At 38.2% G+C, this 17,066-nt stretch overlaps 1 protein-coding gene across 1 annotated transcript in view; it reads right to left on the bottom strand.

Annotated features, from left to right (window-relative positions):
• The window catches only part of LOC107557852 (YEATS domain-containing protein 2-like), a 41,063-nt gene that overhangs the window by 23,864 nt on the left and 133 nt on the right, over positions 1-17,066 (bottom strand). Inside the window, exons 2-11 of the mRNA XM_016241419.1 lie at positions 16,926-17,023; positions 15,694-15,921; positions 12,441-12,553; positions 9,499-9,660; positions 8,152-8,263; positions 7,629-7,673; positions 6,273-6,480; positions 5,747-5,971; positions 3,504-3,671; positions 655-749 (exon numbers count right to left, since the gene is read on the bottom strand). Of these exons, the coding sequence (XP_016096905.1) occupies positions 655-749; positions 3,504-3,671; positions 5,747-5,971; positions 6,273-6,480; positions 7,629-7,673; positions 8,152-8,263; positions 9,499-9,660; positions 12,441-12,553; positions 15,694-15,921; positions 16,926-17,023 (1,454 nt within the window). The remainder of the gene's footprint in view (positions 1-654; positions 750-3,503; positions 3,672-5,746; positions 5,972-6,272; positions 6,481-7,628; positions 7,674-8,151; positions 8,264-9,498; positions 9,661-12,440; positions 12,554-15,693; positions 15,922-16,925; positions 17,024-17,066) is intronic.

The raw sequence follows: 17,066 nt of genomic DNA, 5'->3' as shown, positions 1-17,066 counted from the left end.
CAGTGTCCAGAAAACATTGAAACACCCTCAAAGAATAACCCAGATAGAGAGAGAGACACAGAGAGATCATCACCTAATTTGAGTCGGTTTTTCTTCAGTTCAACAGAAGGACAGACATACGTAAGTGTCGGTATGAATATGATTCAGTCAAACATTATCTTTTCACTTTATAAATAAATATAAAGAACAGCAGAACCCATATTAATATAGCTCTATAGAACAATGACAGACAAATGAATCCCTATTTAGGGATGCCTTCCGCTTACAAGCTCCATTACAGTGTGGCTACTGATTCATCATGCTAATCTGCCTGAAGGGGAACTGATTGTGCCACATTGTTTTCAACAGCCTACATCTGTATTTTTCAATTATGGGTGATTTCACTCACAATACCCACATAATTTCTACTGATATTGTTTTCTCATCAACCCACACCTCACTTCAGTTGCCTTGTAGGAGCAAGAGAGAGATGCTCACCACTTTAATGGACTGCTAAAGGGAAGCAAAGCACATTTACCAGTAGGTAAATTCTTCTTCACAATTCCTAAACACATGGCTGGACTTGAGCAGCAAGAACTCAAACAGCAATCAAATGTGGTTTGCACTGAATAAATCCATTCACAGAGAGAGAAACATATACTCTATCAGTCTCACCTTGACCCCAGAGGACAGGAAGCTGCTGGTGTGAACTTTAGGAGCAGGTGATCGAGCACCATGGGCTGTGCTGCTCTGCTTGGCCGACGGACTGCCTTAGATCAACACATGAAAACAGCAGATATAACAAATATGTATGACACTTCATCTGACAAACAACCAATTCCTAATGCAAGTGTTTTTTTCGTATTGTGATGTACATATGAGTGAAATGGATTTTCACTCATATGTACATCAGCTTAACTGAGCTTAACGTGATGTCTGACATACACCACCAGAGAGATGTCAGTTGGAAGATGAGGTTATGACATTTTGAAATTAAAATCGAAACATGCATCAATTGTTAACAACAAGATCAATAACATGCATTTAGAAAATGTAATTTCCATTTAATTCCAACTTCAAGACCTATTCAAACAATTACTGCAGCTCAACAAAATCAAAAACAAACAACCAAACACAATGCATTTCTATAGACCCTTTCCACAAGCATAAAAAGAGTGTTTTCTTTCACATTTGCTTAGTGATTTTTTTGTGTGTCAATATATCATGAGTCTGTGTGACAGAGGTTTTTGCTCTTACACAGGTTTAAGACTTTTTTTTCCAGAGGTTGACGGAAATTTAAAACAAAATTTCAACAAAGATTTGCATCATTTTGGCACAAAGAGGTCTTCTATCTGCATCTTTGTGTACAATGGAATAGTTACTCTGCAGCTCATTGTTTAACCTAAATGTGTTAAGACTGCAGCTCTGCTCTTCCATGCTCAAACAAAGGAGTTTATTTACTCCAAATCTCATAATGCACCATCCCCCAGGATGTTGGCATGCAGCTTCTTCTCCAGATTCACAGCCTGATTTTCACAAGCACTGTTCTCCAGTAACACAAAGACAGAGATCTTAGAGCTCAAGACAAGCATACAGTGATTTTCCGAAGCTGCTCTGACACCCCGAGACTTAAAGTCAAATTAATTTCCATTCAAATAGGAAAAGGAATTAAAATGACTAAAGTTGTCATAACATACCGTTATTTCAAAGAAATATTTTTTTTCATTTCTATAAGGTGATTTTTATTTGTATAACAAGTTCCCACAGACAACTGAATGAATCAGGACAGTGAAATAGCTTCACTCATCTTCATGTAATACAGATACATTTTCCCTGTAGGGAATCTTAATTGCTGGGCGATGTCTTGAAAATTTATAAAAGCATGTAGCAGAATATTTATATGTTGCTTTTAGTTTTAATTCAAAGCAGCTGTTTCTAAGATGTCCAGGCTTCTTTAATGGCTAATTTTCATGCCGTTGTATGAATTCTGCAGAGGCCTTATCAGAACACAGCAGAGTCATAAGAGATTGGCTGCGTTTTAAAACTTAGTGAGCTGGATACAAAGACAGCATTTTTTTGCAATGAAAGATCTGCTCAAATCTTTGAATAAAATGTTTGAATCATGTGTCTTACTGTACCTAGATAGCATTTAGGGCATCAAAGGCTTGTTTTCAGTTTCAGCATCAAACCTGTAAACAGGATTTCTGCAAGTTTTAGAAGGTAAATTTAAACTTGTTTAAGACCATTTTAAGACCAAGCAAAGAAAATACCTCTGCTTCCGACCACTAGAATATGGAAATTAATTTTAATGTACCTTCTGATCACACTGCAATGTTCCTCCGTATTTTTTTTTATCTTGTTTTTCAGTGCAAATGTCTACAAATTCTTAAATCAAAATACATTTACTTGAGAAGTAAAATGACAGAAGATAATTGTTTCCTGTTAAACAGATCAAAATGAAGTGTTTATATAATTAAAACAAGAACAAATATTTGCTAGTGTGCTCAGAAATCAACTTAAATGAAAGGGAAACATTTTCATACCTCATTGACAGATATTTGTTCTTGTATTAAGCATAAACTCAATTTATTGTTTTCAATTTATCAGGTAATTTAGAAAATATCTTTATGAGTGTTTAGGTATTTGTACTGGGGGGGAAAAGTTTATTTTTTTTGGTCATAATAGAATTATCGTAAGTGTCCTGCCAACACGTCATGTGTTCTACATTTGACACAAATGCACTCATGGGGACCCATAATGCTGTCTACATAGACAGCCATTAGTTTTTGAAAACCAGCAACTTTCTAAAGCCCCAAAAAAATACAACTATGATTCCGGCAGTCATGGCACAGAAAATAGTGTTAAGTTTTAAGTAGTATTAGTACATTTGTTTTTGTTTTGTTCATCTCTAATGGTCACTATGTTGCTTTAGCACCACAGCACAGAGCTCTGACCACCCACCCACCCACCCACCCACACACATCTTCCCTGAGAGCATGTAGGTGTGTTTCTGTGAAGGCCTGTGCGTGTGTGTTGTAAAGATGTTAACAGAGGTGCCAGAATGCAGTTATAGGTGATACAGCATTTGAGAGGAGCACATCAGCTGTGCATCCATGAAGGTGGAATTTGTTCTTACACACACACAGTAATGTTACATTAACTGCATTCTCCACACACTCCTAAACTCTCAGTGATGTGGTCGCTATGGCAACCTGGTCTTATGATGGCCTGTAAACCCACAGCACGAGTCATGGGAAAGAGTGTACCTCAGAGTGAAGCTCCCCATGCACGATTTCAAAAAATAAATAAATAAAAAGTATTTTCACTGTCCTCCCTAAAACCAGAATGTTGCCTCAACAACAATAACAGTCAATCAGAATTTGTTCAATGTTGAAAATAAAGGAGATGAAATAGAAACCAAGAAACCAATACCTATTTGGACAAAACTCAGATCAGTGTGATTTATTGTGTGGTAAAAGCGACACATTGTTACTCTGTGTGTAGGGATGTAGGAGAGTATGTACCTGTACCTGTAGCTGCAGATGTCGATGCAGCCATATTAACGACTTGTCCTGGTTTGTCCACGATAATGTAGGGGTTATTTATGACTGAGGGGCTGGACTTCATGTGCACTGGCGTGGATGATGATGTCCGGGGGAGAGGAGAGTGACTAGGGGTGGAGATAGGAGAGCCTGGAACACAAAAATTGTGTTTCTATGATTAGATTTACAGTGTGATCCTCATAAACTTCTCATCATGTTTCAGAGTCACACAGACTGCAAATCTGTAATGCTTTACAGAGCAGTTTTGCATCTTTACAATGGTCTTCTTTTCTTGTCTTATCTTTATACAGCAAGCCAGCTGAGTTTGATGATTGGAATTTCCTTAAAATGGCAAACTCAAGACCAATTTACTGGCTTTAAACAATGTTTGAGTGTCAGAGAGTACAGCATTTTAAAGTGCCCCATTATGCCTTTTCGAGTATTACCTTTCATGCAGTGTGTCATGTAGCTGTATGTGAACATAAACTATCTGCAAAGTTGTGAAGCCGACAGTGCATGATAAATACATTTATTGTCTATCAGTCGGCCTAAACGAGTCATCAGGAATTCGAATCTTATTTTGTTATGGCTCTACGTCACGAAGTAACACATTTGCATAATGTCCATGTTCTACGTTGCCAACTTGCCCGCCCACAAACAGTACATTTTCCGTGTGGTTAACATCATGTCGAGAAGACGCTGTATCCTACGCTGTGAGAGCAAATTTGTTTTATCACATCTTATAATTACCACAAACTTGTTAACGCTTGACACTTACCACTGAGAAAGGTCCTGCTCCAGTCGTGCTTGCGAATCAGTCTCGTCGATCAGCCAATTCAACCATTTCATCATCAGACTCAAATTGGTAAGGTACAATCAATAACAAAAATACAAACGTATTGTCCGCACACTGATGTAACTGCTCCATAAAAATAATTTATTGCGGCAACATTTCAACCATCAGGTCTTCGTCAGGCAGAAGTCGGTAGGCCTGACGAAGACGAAGACCTGATGGTCGAAACATTGCCACAATAAATTATTTTTATGGAGCAGTTACATCAGTGTGCGGTCAATACGTTTGTATTTTTGCTATAGTTTGACTTCTTTTTTTTTTTTCCTGCACCTGAGCCCTGTGTGGGTTTGTGGGATGTGCGCAACTTTCTTACACAAATGTACAATCGATACCATATTGTCTATGTATTGACAAGTCTCCAGGGCTGTCATTCCGTCATGGCAATGGGCATTTCGTTTCCGACACACGCTGTAGACCAATACAGAGCCAATCTCTCTACGGCTCTGGACCAATCACAAAAGACTGCACCATCTGACCAATCACAGCAGTGAGGGCTCAAGGTAAGTCGTTTACGAATCATTTAGAAATTAGGTAAAATTAAATCAAATTTTTGAGAAAACTAACGTGTTTTTTGACCTTGCATGCATATAAACCTGTTTTAGGAGACTCATAAAACAATATTAGCAACCTTAAAAATGGCATAATAGGGGCACTTTAATAAGTCATTGGGAAACACAGTCATGTTTATACAAGTTCATGCAAAACTGCAACAAGTCAAGTAATTTCCTAGATTTGTCAAAGTTTATGAGTTTCACAGCATCAACTATTTGAAAGTTAGGCACTAGTAAGTAAACAAGATACAACTGGTAGTTTGGTAATTTTTTCATGCCAATCAGATGGCCTGCGATTATCCCTTGAAAATCGACTGATTTTCTTTCAGTTGTTTTGGCAGTCATATGCTTTTTTGTGGACATATTCACACATTCGATATTCATTCATTTTACCATAGTGAATAAGTGATGGAACAGTTGCTTCATGACCAATTTGAAAGTTGAGTTTGGCTGTCACTAGGGGGCAAAACATGACAATCATACATAAATGTCAGAGATAGTGATATGGTGGTATAAGTGGGCGGTTCTTGTACAGAATAAGACCCAACGTGGACAAGACTTTATAAAGAGTAGGTCTGGCAAGGCAAGAATAGGACATATCAGACTGAGCTCCTCTTAGATGTGCTGTCACTCACTGACAGCAAATCTATAACGCATTATAGAGGAGTTTCACAACTTTCTGACAGTCTCTTTTCTCCAGAAAATTGAAACCTCCAGCAGAAAAAAGCCCTAGCAACATGAAAGTCTGTATATAGAGAATTTTACTGCTTGCATTTCAACTCTAGTCTTCTCCACCTTCTTTGTGCACCTGTGAGACTCACCAGACACAATCTTGCAGCTCATCGTGATCGGCTGGAATGATTTCCCAGGTGATTCAGCGGGACTGGGCACTTGCCCTTGTGGAATTATCTTACAGCTGGCCGTGATTGGCTGAAAGGCAGAGTTTCCGTGGGAACCAAGGGTGATTTTCTCAGTCCTATTTGACTGCGAATTTCGTTCTGAACATGAAGAACGCACTGACTCACTCTTGACAGTCACACCTGGAACTGAATTAAGAAGGACGACAATCAATTTCGTAATCAATAGATATAATCAATAATTCATTTTTACACATTTAAGTTCATTTTCATACAAGTGACTAGGGCAAGGACTGTATAATGAAGGTCTTGTCTTGGACCGATACCGATTTTCAAAACACAGCTTCCACTGCTTATGCAATAAAGTGCAAACATCCTACTAATCCCCTTAATCAAAATAATCCCAAAACACAGTAGGAGACTGCATAATTATTTTGTGCTACTATGTGGCATCTTGTGAGATGGACAAGCATTTGTGTGTTTTGTCTACCTCTATCTGAGCTGGGCTGATCATCATGAGTGTGCTGAGAGGGAGAGGAGGGCCGCCGAGAGCCTTGGGCAGCTGTGGAGGAGGACGAACCAGAGCCGCCCACAAACAGCAGATGAGAGGAAGATGATGATGATGATGATGATGATGAGGGGGCAGAGTGGATGAAGTCATCACCTAGTGAGTTTCTGTGGAGCTCAACATCCACCACCTTTAGGAAATAAGAAATAGAGAGAGAAAAACTGGCCTTTTAAAGATTAATCAAGATATATTTGACACTTGTAATAAACCTTGTGATCACAAAAACATTTTAGAACTATAAAATCCAGCACTTTATAATGCGTCCTGCTTGAAAAGCAATTTTCTGCTCCCTGAGTTCTGCAACTTAAAATAAACCATCTTTTTCAGCATTTTATTTTTTCCTTAGAGTAAAAATTTTTATTTTCTACACACCTTGTTATACACATATTCTGGAAAATCAGTTACAGCGTTAAATTATGCTGTGGCATCATGGTCAGAAACCATATTTTATTTCCTTTTTTACTTTGCTACGAGTGAACAACAACAATAAATCTTCTTTTGACACTTTCACTCATAACTCTAGTTGTGTGCTTGCTGCCACCTTGAAGACTTTGACATTTTCATCACTATATTCACAACTGAGACCATGACCTCTGTTCCTTGCCCATTTAGGTAAGTGACATGTGCTCTTTCTTTAAGTTGATAACTGACAGACATACACAACATTCTTATTTTCTCAGAGGATTTACAGTCCCTTTAGCCTTTCAACCTGTTTTGATGTGCTAATTTGATTCTATATAAATAAGATGATCTTATGTAATTCTGCACATGTGTGTACATGACCAAGAATCTGCATTTTTTGTAAATTTTGTACTGTCTTCCTGGAACTATTTAACAAAATAGGTAATAAATCTGCAAAAATGTCAACAATTCTGTGTTTTTCTGTCAATATGGGGTACTGTGTGTACATTAATGAGGAAAAAAAATTAACTTAAATGATTTTAGCAAATGGCTGCAATATAACAAAGAGTGAAAAATTTAAGGGGGTCTGAATACTTTCCGTACCCACTGTATATCCCACAAAACAAAACAATATCTGAATTTACACAAATGATCCAGTTGTAAAGCATATACGCTGGTTCTTAATATAGTGTGTTGTCTCCTTGAGCAGTAATGTCTATTCATGCCCTCTTTTTTTTGATAGTTGTGCTTCTGTAGAGTAGTACGTAATAAAAAGAAAACTCAATTTTTAGGATCTCTCATCTTAAAATAAAAAACCTAATTATGTAAACTTATAAAAAGTTTCATGTAAAGATTAAGATGCTCAGGGTGTCTTACCGTTTCAGCTCCCAAAGTCTGTAAACCTGTGTATGTTCTGTCAAGCTGAGGGAGAACAAATAAAAGATCAATAACAGAAACATTAAAGAGCACTCAACAGTCTTTGCTGCAGAGAATTAAGGGGTTGATGGGTGGACGAAAATACTTAATCTGCAAACAATTTTTTTTCTTGACATCTCGATTAATCTTCATTTATTTTATCTTTGTTATTTTAACCTATAACAAAAGGGATTGCTGTGACAACAGATAAAGGATAAAGGAAATGAATGCTTTTTAAAAGTGACCATTTCACCTTTAGACTCAGAGAATCCCACATAAAGGATGGATTCGTACAGACATATTCTATTATGCACAATCTGCACACACACAAAATAAATGGAATCCTCTAAGTAAATTTCAAATAAATACTGTTTGAATATCCCATAAATAAATACAAAGATAAAGAGGGAGAAAAGGAAAGATGAAAAGGGCAACAAAAGGGTTCAAAGAGAGTGCGTATGCAAGCGGTCAGTAAGTCTCTGACCTTTAAGTGGTGGATGATGTCGATACGTTTGTTCCGTTGATCTTTAAAGTGAATCTGCACGCGGACAGGAAACTCTCCCCACCCTCGACGGGTCAAGTGAAATGGTGGCTCACTAAACACACACACACACACAACCAGAGTCTTTCTCTCTCAGCAGGCTGAACTTAACAAATGCACCACAGGGCTGCATATAGTCTATAGGCTGCATTTCTCAAAAGCATCCTGAGCTAAGTTGCTCGTAGAGACCATTGGTGGCAATGGTTCTACAATCTACTTAGATGCTTTTGAGAATTGCGGCCCAGAGCAAAATTAATCTTCACTAATAGGGAAAAAATGTAGTCAGTAGAGGTGAGCACAAACAGTTGAATATTCAAATATTAGATCTGTAATTATTATTCGAAAAATAAAAACACTATTAGAATTTTACTACGTGTTGCTTTGCAGGCCATAAATGCAGGGAATCCATGATTAATCCTAAGCACACAAACTAAAAGTCAGTTATAACTAAATGCACTGGGTGGTGCTGTGAAGCGTATTAACAAGTTGATTGTATTTGTCGGCTGCCTCGTGAAGTTTGGAATTACTTTGATCAAAATTATCTTACTAAATGATCTCACAAAATGGAATGACTTTAGATCAAATGAATCAGTTGAACAGAGTTATCATAATACCACCACCACAATGAGAAATCACATGAAATCCAAACCCCACTCGACTGAGGAAAGACAGCTGTCCATCATTGCATTCATGACTGCAGGTAAGCGCAGCTGTAGCCCGAGTGAGCCGAGAAGAGAGCTTATCTGACAGCGAAATTATCTTGAGACATATGCTTCCTTTAAGTTTCAGAGAGAGAGCTTTGTGTATAGGCCAATCGAGTGTATGTACGTTCTGTACTGTAATTGGCACAGTCTGCTTTATTTTTTTCCATTTGCTTTCCTTGAGCTTCATTGCTTTTGCTCTTTATATATATTTTTTGTTTACACAAATGCCTAATCATAAGCTTGTTCAGAAAGGGTGACAAAAACTAAAAAAAAAAAAATTATGCCTTTTCCTTTCTCTATCATTTAAATAAACAAATATTCAAATATGCGTTTTTTTTATGAGCTCAAATATTCAAATACAATATTTATTTTAAAAAGACTTGGAAAATCTTTGGGGAAAAAATTACTTTTGTTTATCAAGGATGCATTAAGTATATCAAAAGTGAAAGTGAAGACAACGTTACCAAATAAAATATTTCAAATAAATCGTGTTCTTTTGAAAATTCTATTCATCAAAGAATCCTGAAAAAAAAAATCATAGTTTGCACAAAAATATTATGCAGCACAACTGAAAGTAAACACACACCTGATTTCCACAAGGTCATTGGGCTTGTAGCTGGGGTGCAAGAAGAACCAGACCTTCTTCACAAAATGATCGATACTGGGCTCTTTACGAGAACCTCGAACATACACCATCCATTTATGAGTGGACTGATCATTCTCCTCACGTTTATCAGGGGCAATATACCTGAAAGAGAGAGGAAACAACATCAGTCTAAAAATCTAACTCAAATCAATTTATAGTAGCACACACACATTCACTCATGCTGGGGAAGGTTTGCTGTTCATGACCCTGAGACAGAGATAAAAGCCAATGTGAATCTCCCAGTAACTGTCAGAACAGCCAACTGTCCAGTTATATTTAAACATGTTAAACATATTGAAACTCTTCTTCAAGATTCAGTAGGTAATAACATGGTAGCATTTTTGCACATGTTGAGAGTTTATTTTCAGCTTAGAATGCATTGTGTATTTTCAGCTACCTGCCTCAGTAATGTGATGTGTGCACTTCATTTCAAGTTTCTTGGGGGGAAAAAGCATCTGGCTCATAAAGATCTTTAGTATCTATGCAGGCAGAAAAAAATAAGCTTATATCATTGCTCATATGCAGACACACACACTTGTGTCTCTCTCACATGCTCCGAGTGGATTATATGAGGTAAAGTAGACGAGGACTGTGTGATAATGCAGAATAAATGAAGTTATATCTCTGCCTAGGGAAAACTAAAGCTTTGCTTTGTGCCATGTGAAAGTTTATTGGGTTTCGTAAAAATAATACTGAGATTTTCCGGAGAAAGTGATGCATTTAAAAATTAATACAAGCTCAGTGAAATAAATATTGTGTCTCATAAAACCATCTGTCCAAATAACAAACTGTTACCATTCATTCAGAAGCTATTTTTTCCCTTGTGACAGAGAAGCAAAAAACATGAAAGTTTGAAAAATTTGTTCAATCAAAAATGAAATTCTGTTATCATTTACTTGCCCACTTCATAAAAATGTATCGATCACACTTTCCCATGCAATTTTAACGAACATAGCTCCTTACTATAGCTGCGCTAAATTCAAAGTCTTCAGAAGCCATACAATGGTTAAAAAAATAAATAAAAAAATTGTATTTTTTTTTTTTTTAAAACCTCTGACATTGTATTTTGCCTTCGCATGTTCATGACAGATCTTTCTTTTTGTGTTCCACAGAAGTCAGTCAGTCATATAGTTTTAGAATGATATTAGGGTGACAAAAATAACAGAATGATGATGGAATTTTCATTTTTGGTGAATTATCCCTTTGAGGTTGCAGAGCCAAGAATAAGTCATCCTACTCAAGGGCAGACCAGTATTGTTCAGAGGACCACAAACATCATTCAGCTTCCCAGAGGTGCTAAATCAAATCTCTCTAGTACAATAACAAAGATTTAGGCAAGAATGCCTCTGGTTGTTGGAATAAAGGTAATGTACACTACAAACAAATGATTAAATGTTCTCCAAATCACCCAGGGTTCACACTATGTCCGCAACAGACATCGTGCTAATATAGTAAAATTAAAGGGGTCATATGATGCGATTTAAATTTTTCCTTTCTCTTTGGAGTGTTACAAGCTCTTGGTGCATAAAGAAGATCTGTAAAGTTGCAAAGACTAAAGTCTCAAATCCAAAGCGATATTCTTCATAAAAGTTAAGTCAACCACATCCTCTTAAAAACGGCTCAATCTAACACGCCCCCACACATCTACGTCATGATGTGGGAAGATTTGCATTACGCCGCCCAAATGTTCACGCAAAGAAACCATGTTGTGGATACGCTGTGTGCTTCGTTGTGAAAGCGAAACTACTTTGTTTGGCCTTCCAAAAGAGGACACAACTAGAAATCAGTGGTTAAGTTGTATTTACAACACTGTTCCAGAACAGTTCAACCCAAATATTCAGATGTGTGCAGCGCATTTTACAGAGGACGAGGACTGTTTCCTGAACCAGTAGCCTACAATGCATCTGTGCACAAAGGTTGTTTCTATAAAGTGGGGCAATTCCAACAAGGACAGTCTGGCGCTTCTGACTCACAGCCTGTAAGTACGTTTACATATTTAAAGAATTTTCCACTGATGATTCAAACGCGAGTTTTGAGCAGTGTAGAGTAGCACTTGTTGTTTGTCGTTTCTTCGATCACAAATGCAGACATGGTTTTATGTTTACGCAGCGCGATACGCAACGCAATGCGTAAAAAGACAGTATAAGTCATTATAATCAGTAATTATGTCCCCACTGGATGCAACAAATGCCTCGTTTAATGGGTTTTATTGGTTTTGTCTCGTTGTGCCGGGAGACGGCATCACAGTATGGTAAGGGGCGTAACATTTCCGTCACATGTTTGAGGAATTCGGCCAATCACAACGCACTGGATAGCTGGCCAATCAGCGTACACCTCGCTTTTCAGAATAATGAGCTTTGTAAAAATTTGGGCTGCAAGATAAATCGCATGCGATATTTAACGCGCATCTTATCAGTAAAGCCGGTTCTGTAATCAGCGGTAAATCTCCATCACGTGCATGCTTTCACATTGAGCAGCATTAACTACACAGAGCCGTTGTTCACTGACGAGCTGCGCAAAAAATTGCTGCTCAATGTGAATGCACGCACGTGATGGAGATTTACCGCTGATTACAGAACCGGCTTTCTGACAAGATGCGCATTAAATATCGCATGCGATTTATCGTGCAGCCCTAGTAAAAATCGACGCATTTCAGAAAGGCGGGGCATAGAGGAGCAACAATAATGTACATTATGTGGAAAATAATGTGTTTTTTGAACCTTAAACCGCATAAACACATTGCATTACACCAAATACACAAAATAATGTTCTTTTTAGCAACGTCATTTGACCCCTTTAAAATGAGTAATATAATTTCTCATCATAAGCATTCTCATCTATCTGTGAAATAATGGCAAAGAAACAATTGTAATGCTTCATACTTAGATACGTTGCCCACAACAATGGTTTTCTTCATGTAGAGTCGAGAAGCCTCCTCTCCTGTAGTGTGGTAAGTAACGTGCCGCTCTAAGGACGATGGTACACCAAATGTGTCCTACACATGGGAATGTAATAAAAAAAAACTGTTACTATCAAGTAACGTAGGCATACAGTCACAGTTCTGTAGCATTTTGAAGCCATGCAATCCTTCAGGATTTTCTGAAGGGGTTTTACATTAGCAATGTTCAATTTATGGGTAAAATACGATCTGGGGTTATATATAGATCAGTCTATAGAACTCATTATAATCAGTGATGTGGTCTACACTGGATGCGGTGCGGCGCGCCACGCCACGCCACGACACGACAAATCCCCGACAGTAAACTGCTGCTGCGTTCTATTTATGACGTGCTGACACAAATTTCAAATTATTTTCCACAGTCGCTTTGTCGCGTCCAGTGTAGACAGACTTTAGCTGATGCGGCGCTGTGCAACACGACAACGGTTGCGTCCGGTGTAGACACGGTGTAACGGTTGCCTGTTACATTACAGTACATAAAATTTCACTTACCACATAAACAGAGTAAGGAGAGATGACTGAAGACGATGGCGAATGATTTGCAGATCCTCAGTACCCCTGACAAACATATAAAATGTGTGGCAAGTACTGCCTCTCCATAGTATAAACAGAATACGTGCGATCGCGGATCTCGAAAGTGAAAGTGAAACTAAAAGCAATCGTGCATTCAAAAGCACGATGCCACTTTCAATGCCAGGTATAATAGCGGCTACCTGATGCCGAAATATGTAGTATAATTACCCAATTACATAACTGCGAGGAAAAATATTGAAATTTATATATTTTCCTCCCATCTCGTATTTATTCCCTTTAGGGGGTCCGCCTACACGTCATTTTCTTTCCGAACACGGTATTGGGATGCGGGGGGAATGGGGAGGAAATCATGATGCCGGCTCAACATCATGACGTTTATCGGTCATCGGCTAATATACTAATGCATGTATATTCTGTTTTCACAGTACCTCAAACGGCTTTATCTAATTTGATTCTTCATTACGCTTTTAAAGGAATAGTTTACCCAAAAATTTTAATTACCCCATGATTTACGCACCTTTAAGCCATCCTAGTGTATATGACTTTCTTCTTTCATACGAATACAATCAGAGTTACATAAAAAAATGTCCTGGCTCTTCCAAGCTTTATAATGGCAGTGAATGGTGGTCGAGATTTGGAGCAAAATAAAGTGCATTCATCCATCACAAAAAGTACTCCACAAGGCTCCGGGGGGGTTAATAAAGGCCTTCTGAGCTGAATCGATGCATTTGTGTAAAAAAAATATCCATATTTAAAACTTTATAAACCGTAATCTCTAGTTTCCGCTAACTGCCGTATGTGCATTCACAAGAGAGTGGCGTTCCAGCGGATGACGTAGGAACGCGGAAGCACAGAGGAGAGGGCAAAACAAAACACCGGTCACGAATTAGAAGTAAAAAATGAGGATTTGTAAAGAAAAATGTTGGAGGATTTCAATATAAGCCAAGAGGAGACTGGTTTTCCTTTGCTGTAAACAAAACTTGGTTCTCGCAAGATGCATATTCTCACCGGAGCTTACACTACGCCTACATCCTACATCATCCACTGGAATGCCACTCTCTCGTGAGTGCACATACGACAGTTAGGCAGGGGATTATGGTTTATAAAGTTTTAAATACAGATATTTTTCTTACACAAACGCATCGATTCACTTCAGAAGGCCTTTATTAACAACCCGGAGGCGTGTGGAGTACTTTTTATGATGGATGGATGGACACACTTTCTGGGCTTCAAAATCTTGACCACCATTCACTGCCAGTATAAAGCTTGGAAGAGCCAGGACATTTTTTTATGTAACTCCTAATGTATTCATCTGAAAGAAGAAAGTTATATACACCTAGGATGGCTGGAGGGTGAGCAAATCATGGGGTAATTTCATTTTTGGGTGAACTATCCCTTTAAATTTAGAATTACATCACTTGCGTGAAAAGCTGTGTGTTTGTAATGAACAAATCCATTAAGAAGTTTTTACTTTAAATTGTCGATTCTGCCAAATCCCGAGTGCTTTCTCCAGTGAAAAAATCCGTCCTCTGTTGTTCTCTCACATCAAAAATCCACCCACATGTTTGTTTAGAACTGTTTTGTACTGTTTTCACTTGTAAACAGTTTTGATCTGTGCATATTTCTCTCTTGATTCAGGCAACACGCAGCTTTTTACTTTAAAAGGCATTAGGGCTGCACGATTAATCGAATGCGATTGTCATGCGTATCTTGTCAGTAAAGCCGTTTCTGTGATTAGTAGTAAATCTCCAGCACGTGCTTTCAGATGGAGCAGCATCTGAAAGCTTGTGAAAATACCACATTTACTAACATGTTTTTACTCCAAACTCACTTCATAATGTCAGTCAAGTGTTTGAAATAAATCCTTCTGTGAGATGATGTGGCTTCTTACACAGAATAAGGCACGCAACATATTTCATAGTATTCTAAGTAGTGTTAAAGGCTATGTCGATTAGCATTGCATTATTATATACTTTATTATAATAAAAATTATAATAAGACGAACTCAGATAAACCATATATAGTCGTAGTCGTGTGTTTATTAGTCACCTTGAATTAATGAAAGCAGTTAAATCTTCTGTTTATTCAGCAACCGCTATAGGCATTTCCTGGGTTTCTTCTGCGGGGCGTATTTGGAGTTTCAGCACGAGAGCGCCCTCTGGGCTTCGGATGGAGATTTACTACTTATCACAGAACTGTGCTTCACTGAAAGATGCGCATGACAATCGCAGCTTCTGCCTAATCGCGATTTATCGCCTTTGCGATTTAATTTCGATTAATCGTGCAGCCCTAAAAGGCATTAATTAATGGACTGGACTCATATGGATTACTGTGATTACTCTGACTGACGGCACCCATTCACTGCAGAGGATCAATTGGTGAGCAAGTCATGTAATGCTAAACTTCAACAAATATGTTCCGTTGGAGAAACAAACTCATCTACAGCTTGGATAGCCTAAAGGTGAGCACATTTTCAGTAAATTTTCATTTTAAATTGAACTATTGCTTTAACCATGGTCAAACTACTGTAACGCAACCTCTTGCAGTTTAATTATTTTACTACTAATTCAATCAGGTTTTGCAGTATTTTTACTACATCTTAAAAACCTATTAAATGTTTTGACATTGTGTGGGCCACTAACCTTTCCTGTGTTCCTGCCAGGTCGTCGTTCACGTGGAGCGCCATCCTCTCTCCCACTGTCCGTCTCCCTCTCCCCAGCCTCGCCATGTTGGCTGAGGGATTCGGTCTCAGAGTGGACCTGTGATGGCGTCTCTGAATTCTGGTTCAGTGGAGACGAGGAGCGGGAGGGGGAATCCAAGAAGCGTTTTATGGCAGGGTGGTTCAGCACAGATGGGTCACTCTTAGAGGCCTGGAAGCAAATTAAGTCAGTAATCAACTGTTTGGGCTTAGAGTCAGAAGACAATTCTACAAAGCAGCAACAAAACTGAATATATGTTGTATGTTCATGCAGAATGAGCAAAACCAAAAGTTTGTTGTTTTTTACAAATATTAAGCGCAACATTGTTGGCCCACTTTTCAGCAACCTTGGTTCCAGAAGTATTTTTTCCATTCATTCAAATCCCATAGAGATATTAAAGGGGTCATATGATGCTTTTTTAAAGATCATTATTTTGTGTATTTGGTGTAACAGAATCGTGGCAGAGTCTTAACTTTGATAAAGAATATCTCTTTGGTTTTGAGACTTTAGTCTTTGCAACTTCAGGGATCTTATCTATGCACAATCAGCTTGTAACACTCCAAAGAGAAAGGAAAACTTGAAATCGCATCATATGACCCCTTTAAAAAAAGTATTTGTTTAAGAGTTAAAAGTTATGAACCAAACCAACCAGCTACAAGGTGAATCACAAAATTACAAACTTTTATTTGAAAATTTGATGTTTATCTGCTTACCCCCAAGGCATCCAAGTTGTGGGTGACTTTGTTTCTTCAGTAGAACACAAATTATGATTTTTAACTCCAGCCGTTGCAGTCTATCAGTCGTATAATGCATGGCAATGGTAACAAAATCTATGAGAGTAAAAAAAAACATGCACAGACAAATCCAAATTAAACCCTGCGGCTCGTGACGACACATTGATGTCCTAAGACACGAAATGATCGGTTTGTGCCAGAAACCGAACAGTATTTATATAATTTTTTACCTCTAATACACCACTATGTCCAACTGTCTTTGGGCGCGCGCACGGCATCCAGTGCGTGAGGTGTCTACGCGCTCTGGCGTAGTTTACGCAAGCGCCGGAAGTGATCTCTCAATACAGACTCTTAGCACTTGTTACACCATGATTAAAGTACTTCTGGACTAACAAAGCACGGCTAGTCCTTAAATAAAGTGAGTATTGGACAGACGATTACCTGCCCGATGACCTCGATCTCATGCTCTTTATTTTTCATCTCCAGAGAAAACTGATCCTTGATGATCGCTTCAATCTTCTGCACAGCAGCTTCACAGGCTGGTAAAAATCAAACAAGCATATTAAAAAACAACTTGTGTAA

Source organism: Sinocyclocheilus grahami, unplaced genomic scaffold (genome assembly GCF_001515645.1).
Source record: "Sinocyclocheilus grahami isolate Dianchi unplaced genomic scaffold, SAMN03320097.WGS_v1.1 scaffold622.1, whole genome shotgun sequence".
Classification (NCBI taxonomy): domain Eukaryota; kingdom Metazoa; phylum Chordata; class Actinopteri; order Cypriniformes; family Cyprinidae; genus Sinocyclocheilus; species Sinocyclocheilus grahami.
Note: the sequence above shows the minus strand (reverse complement) of the source record. Positions and strands in the feature narration are given on the sequence as shown.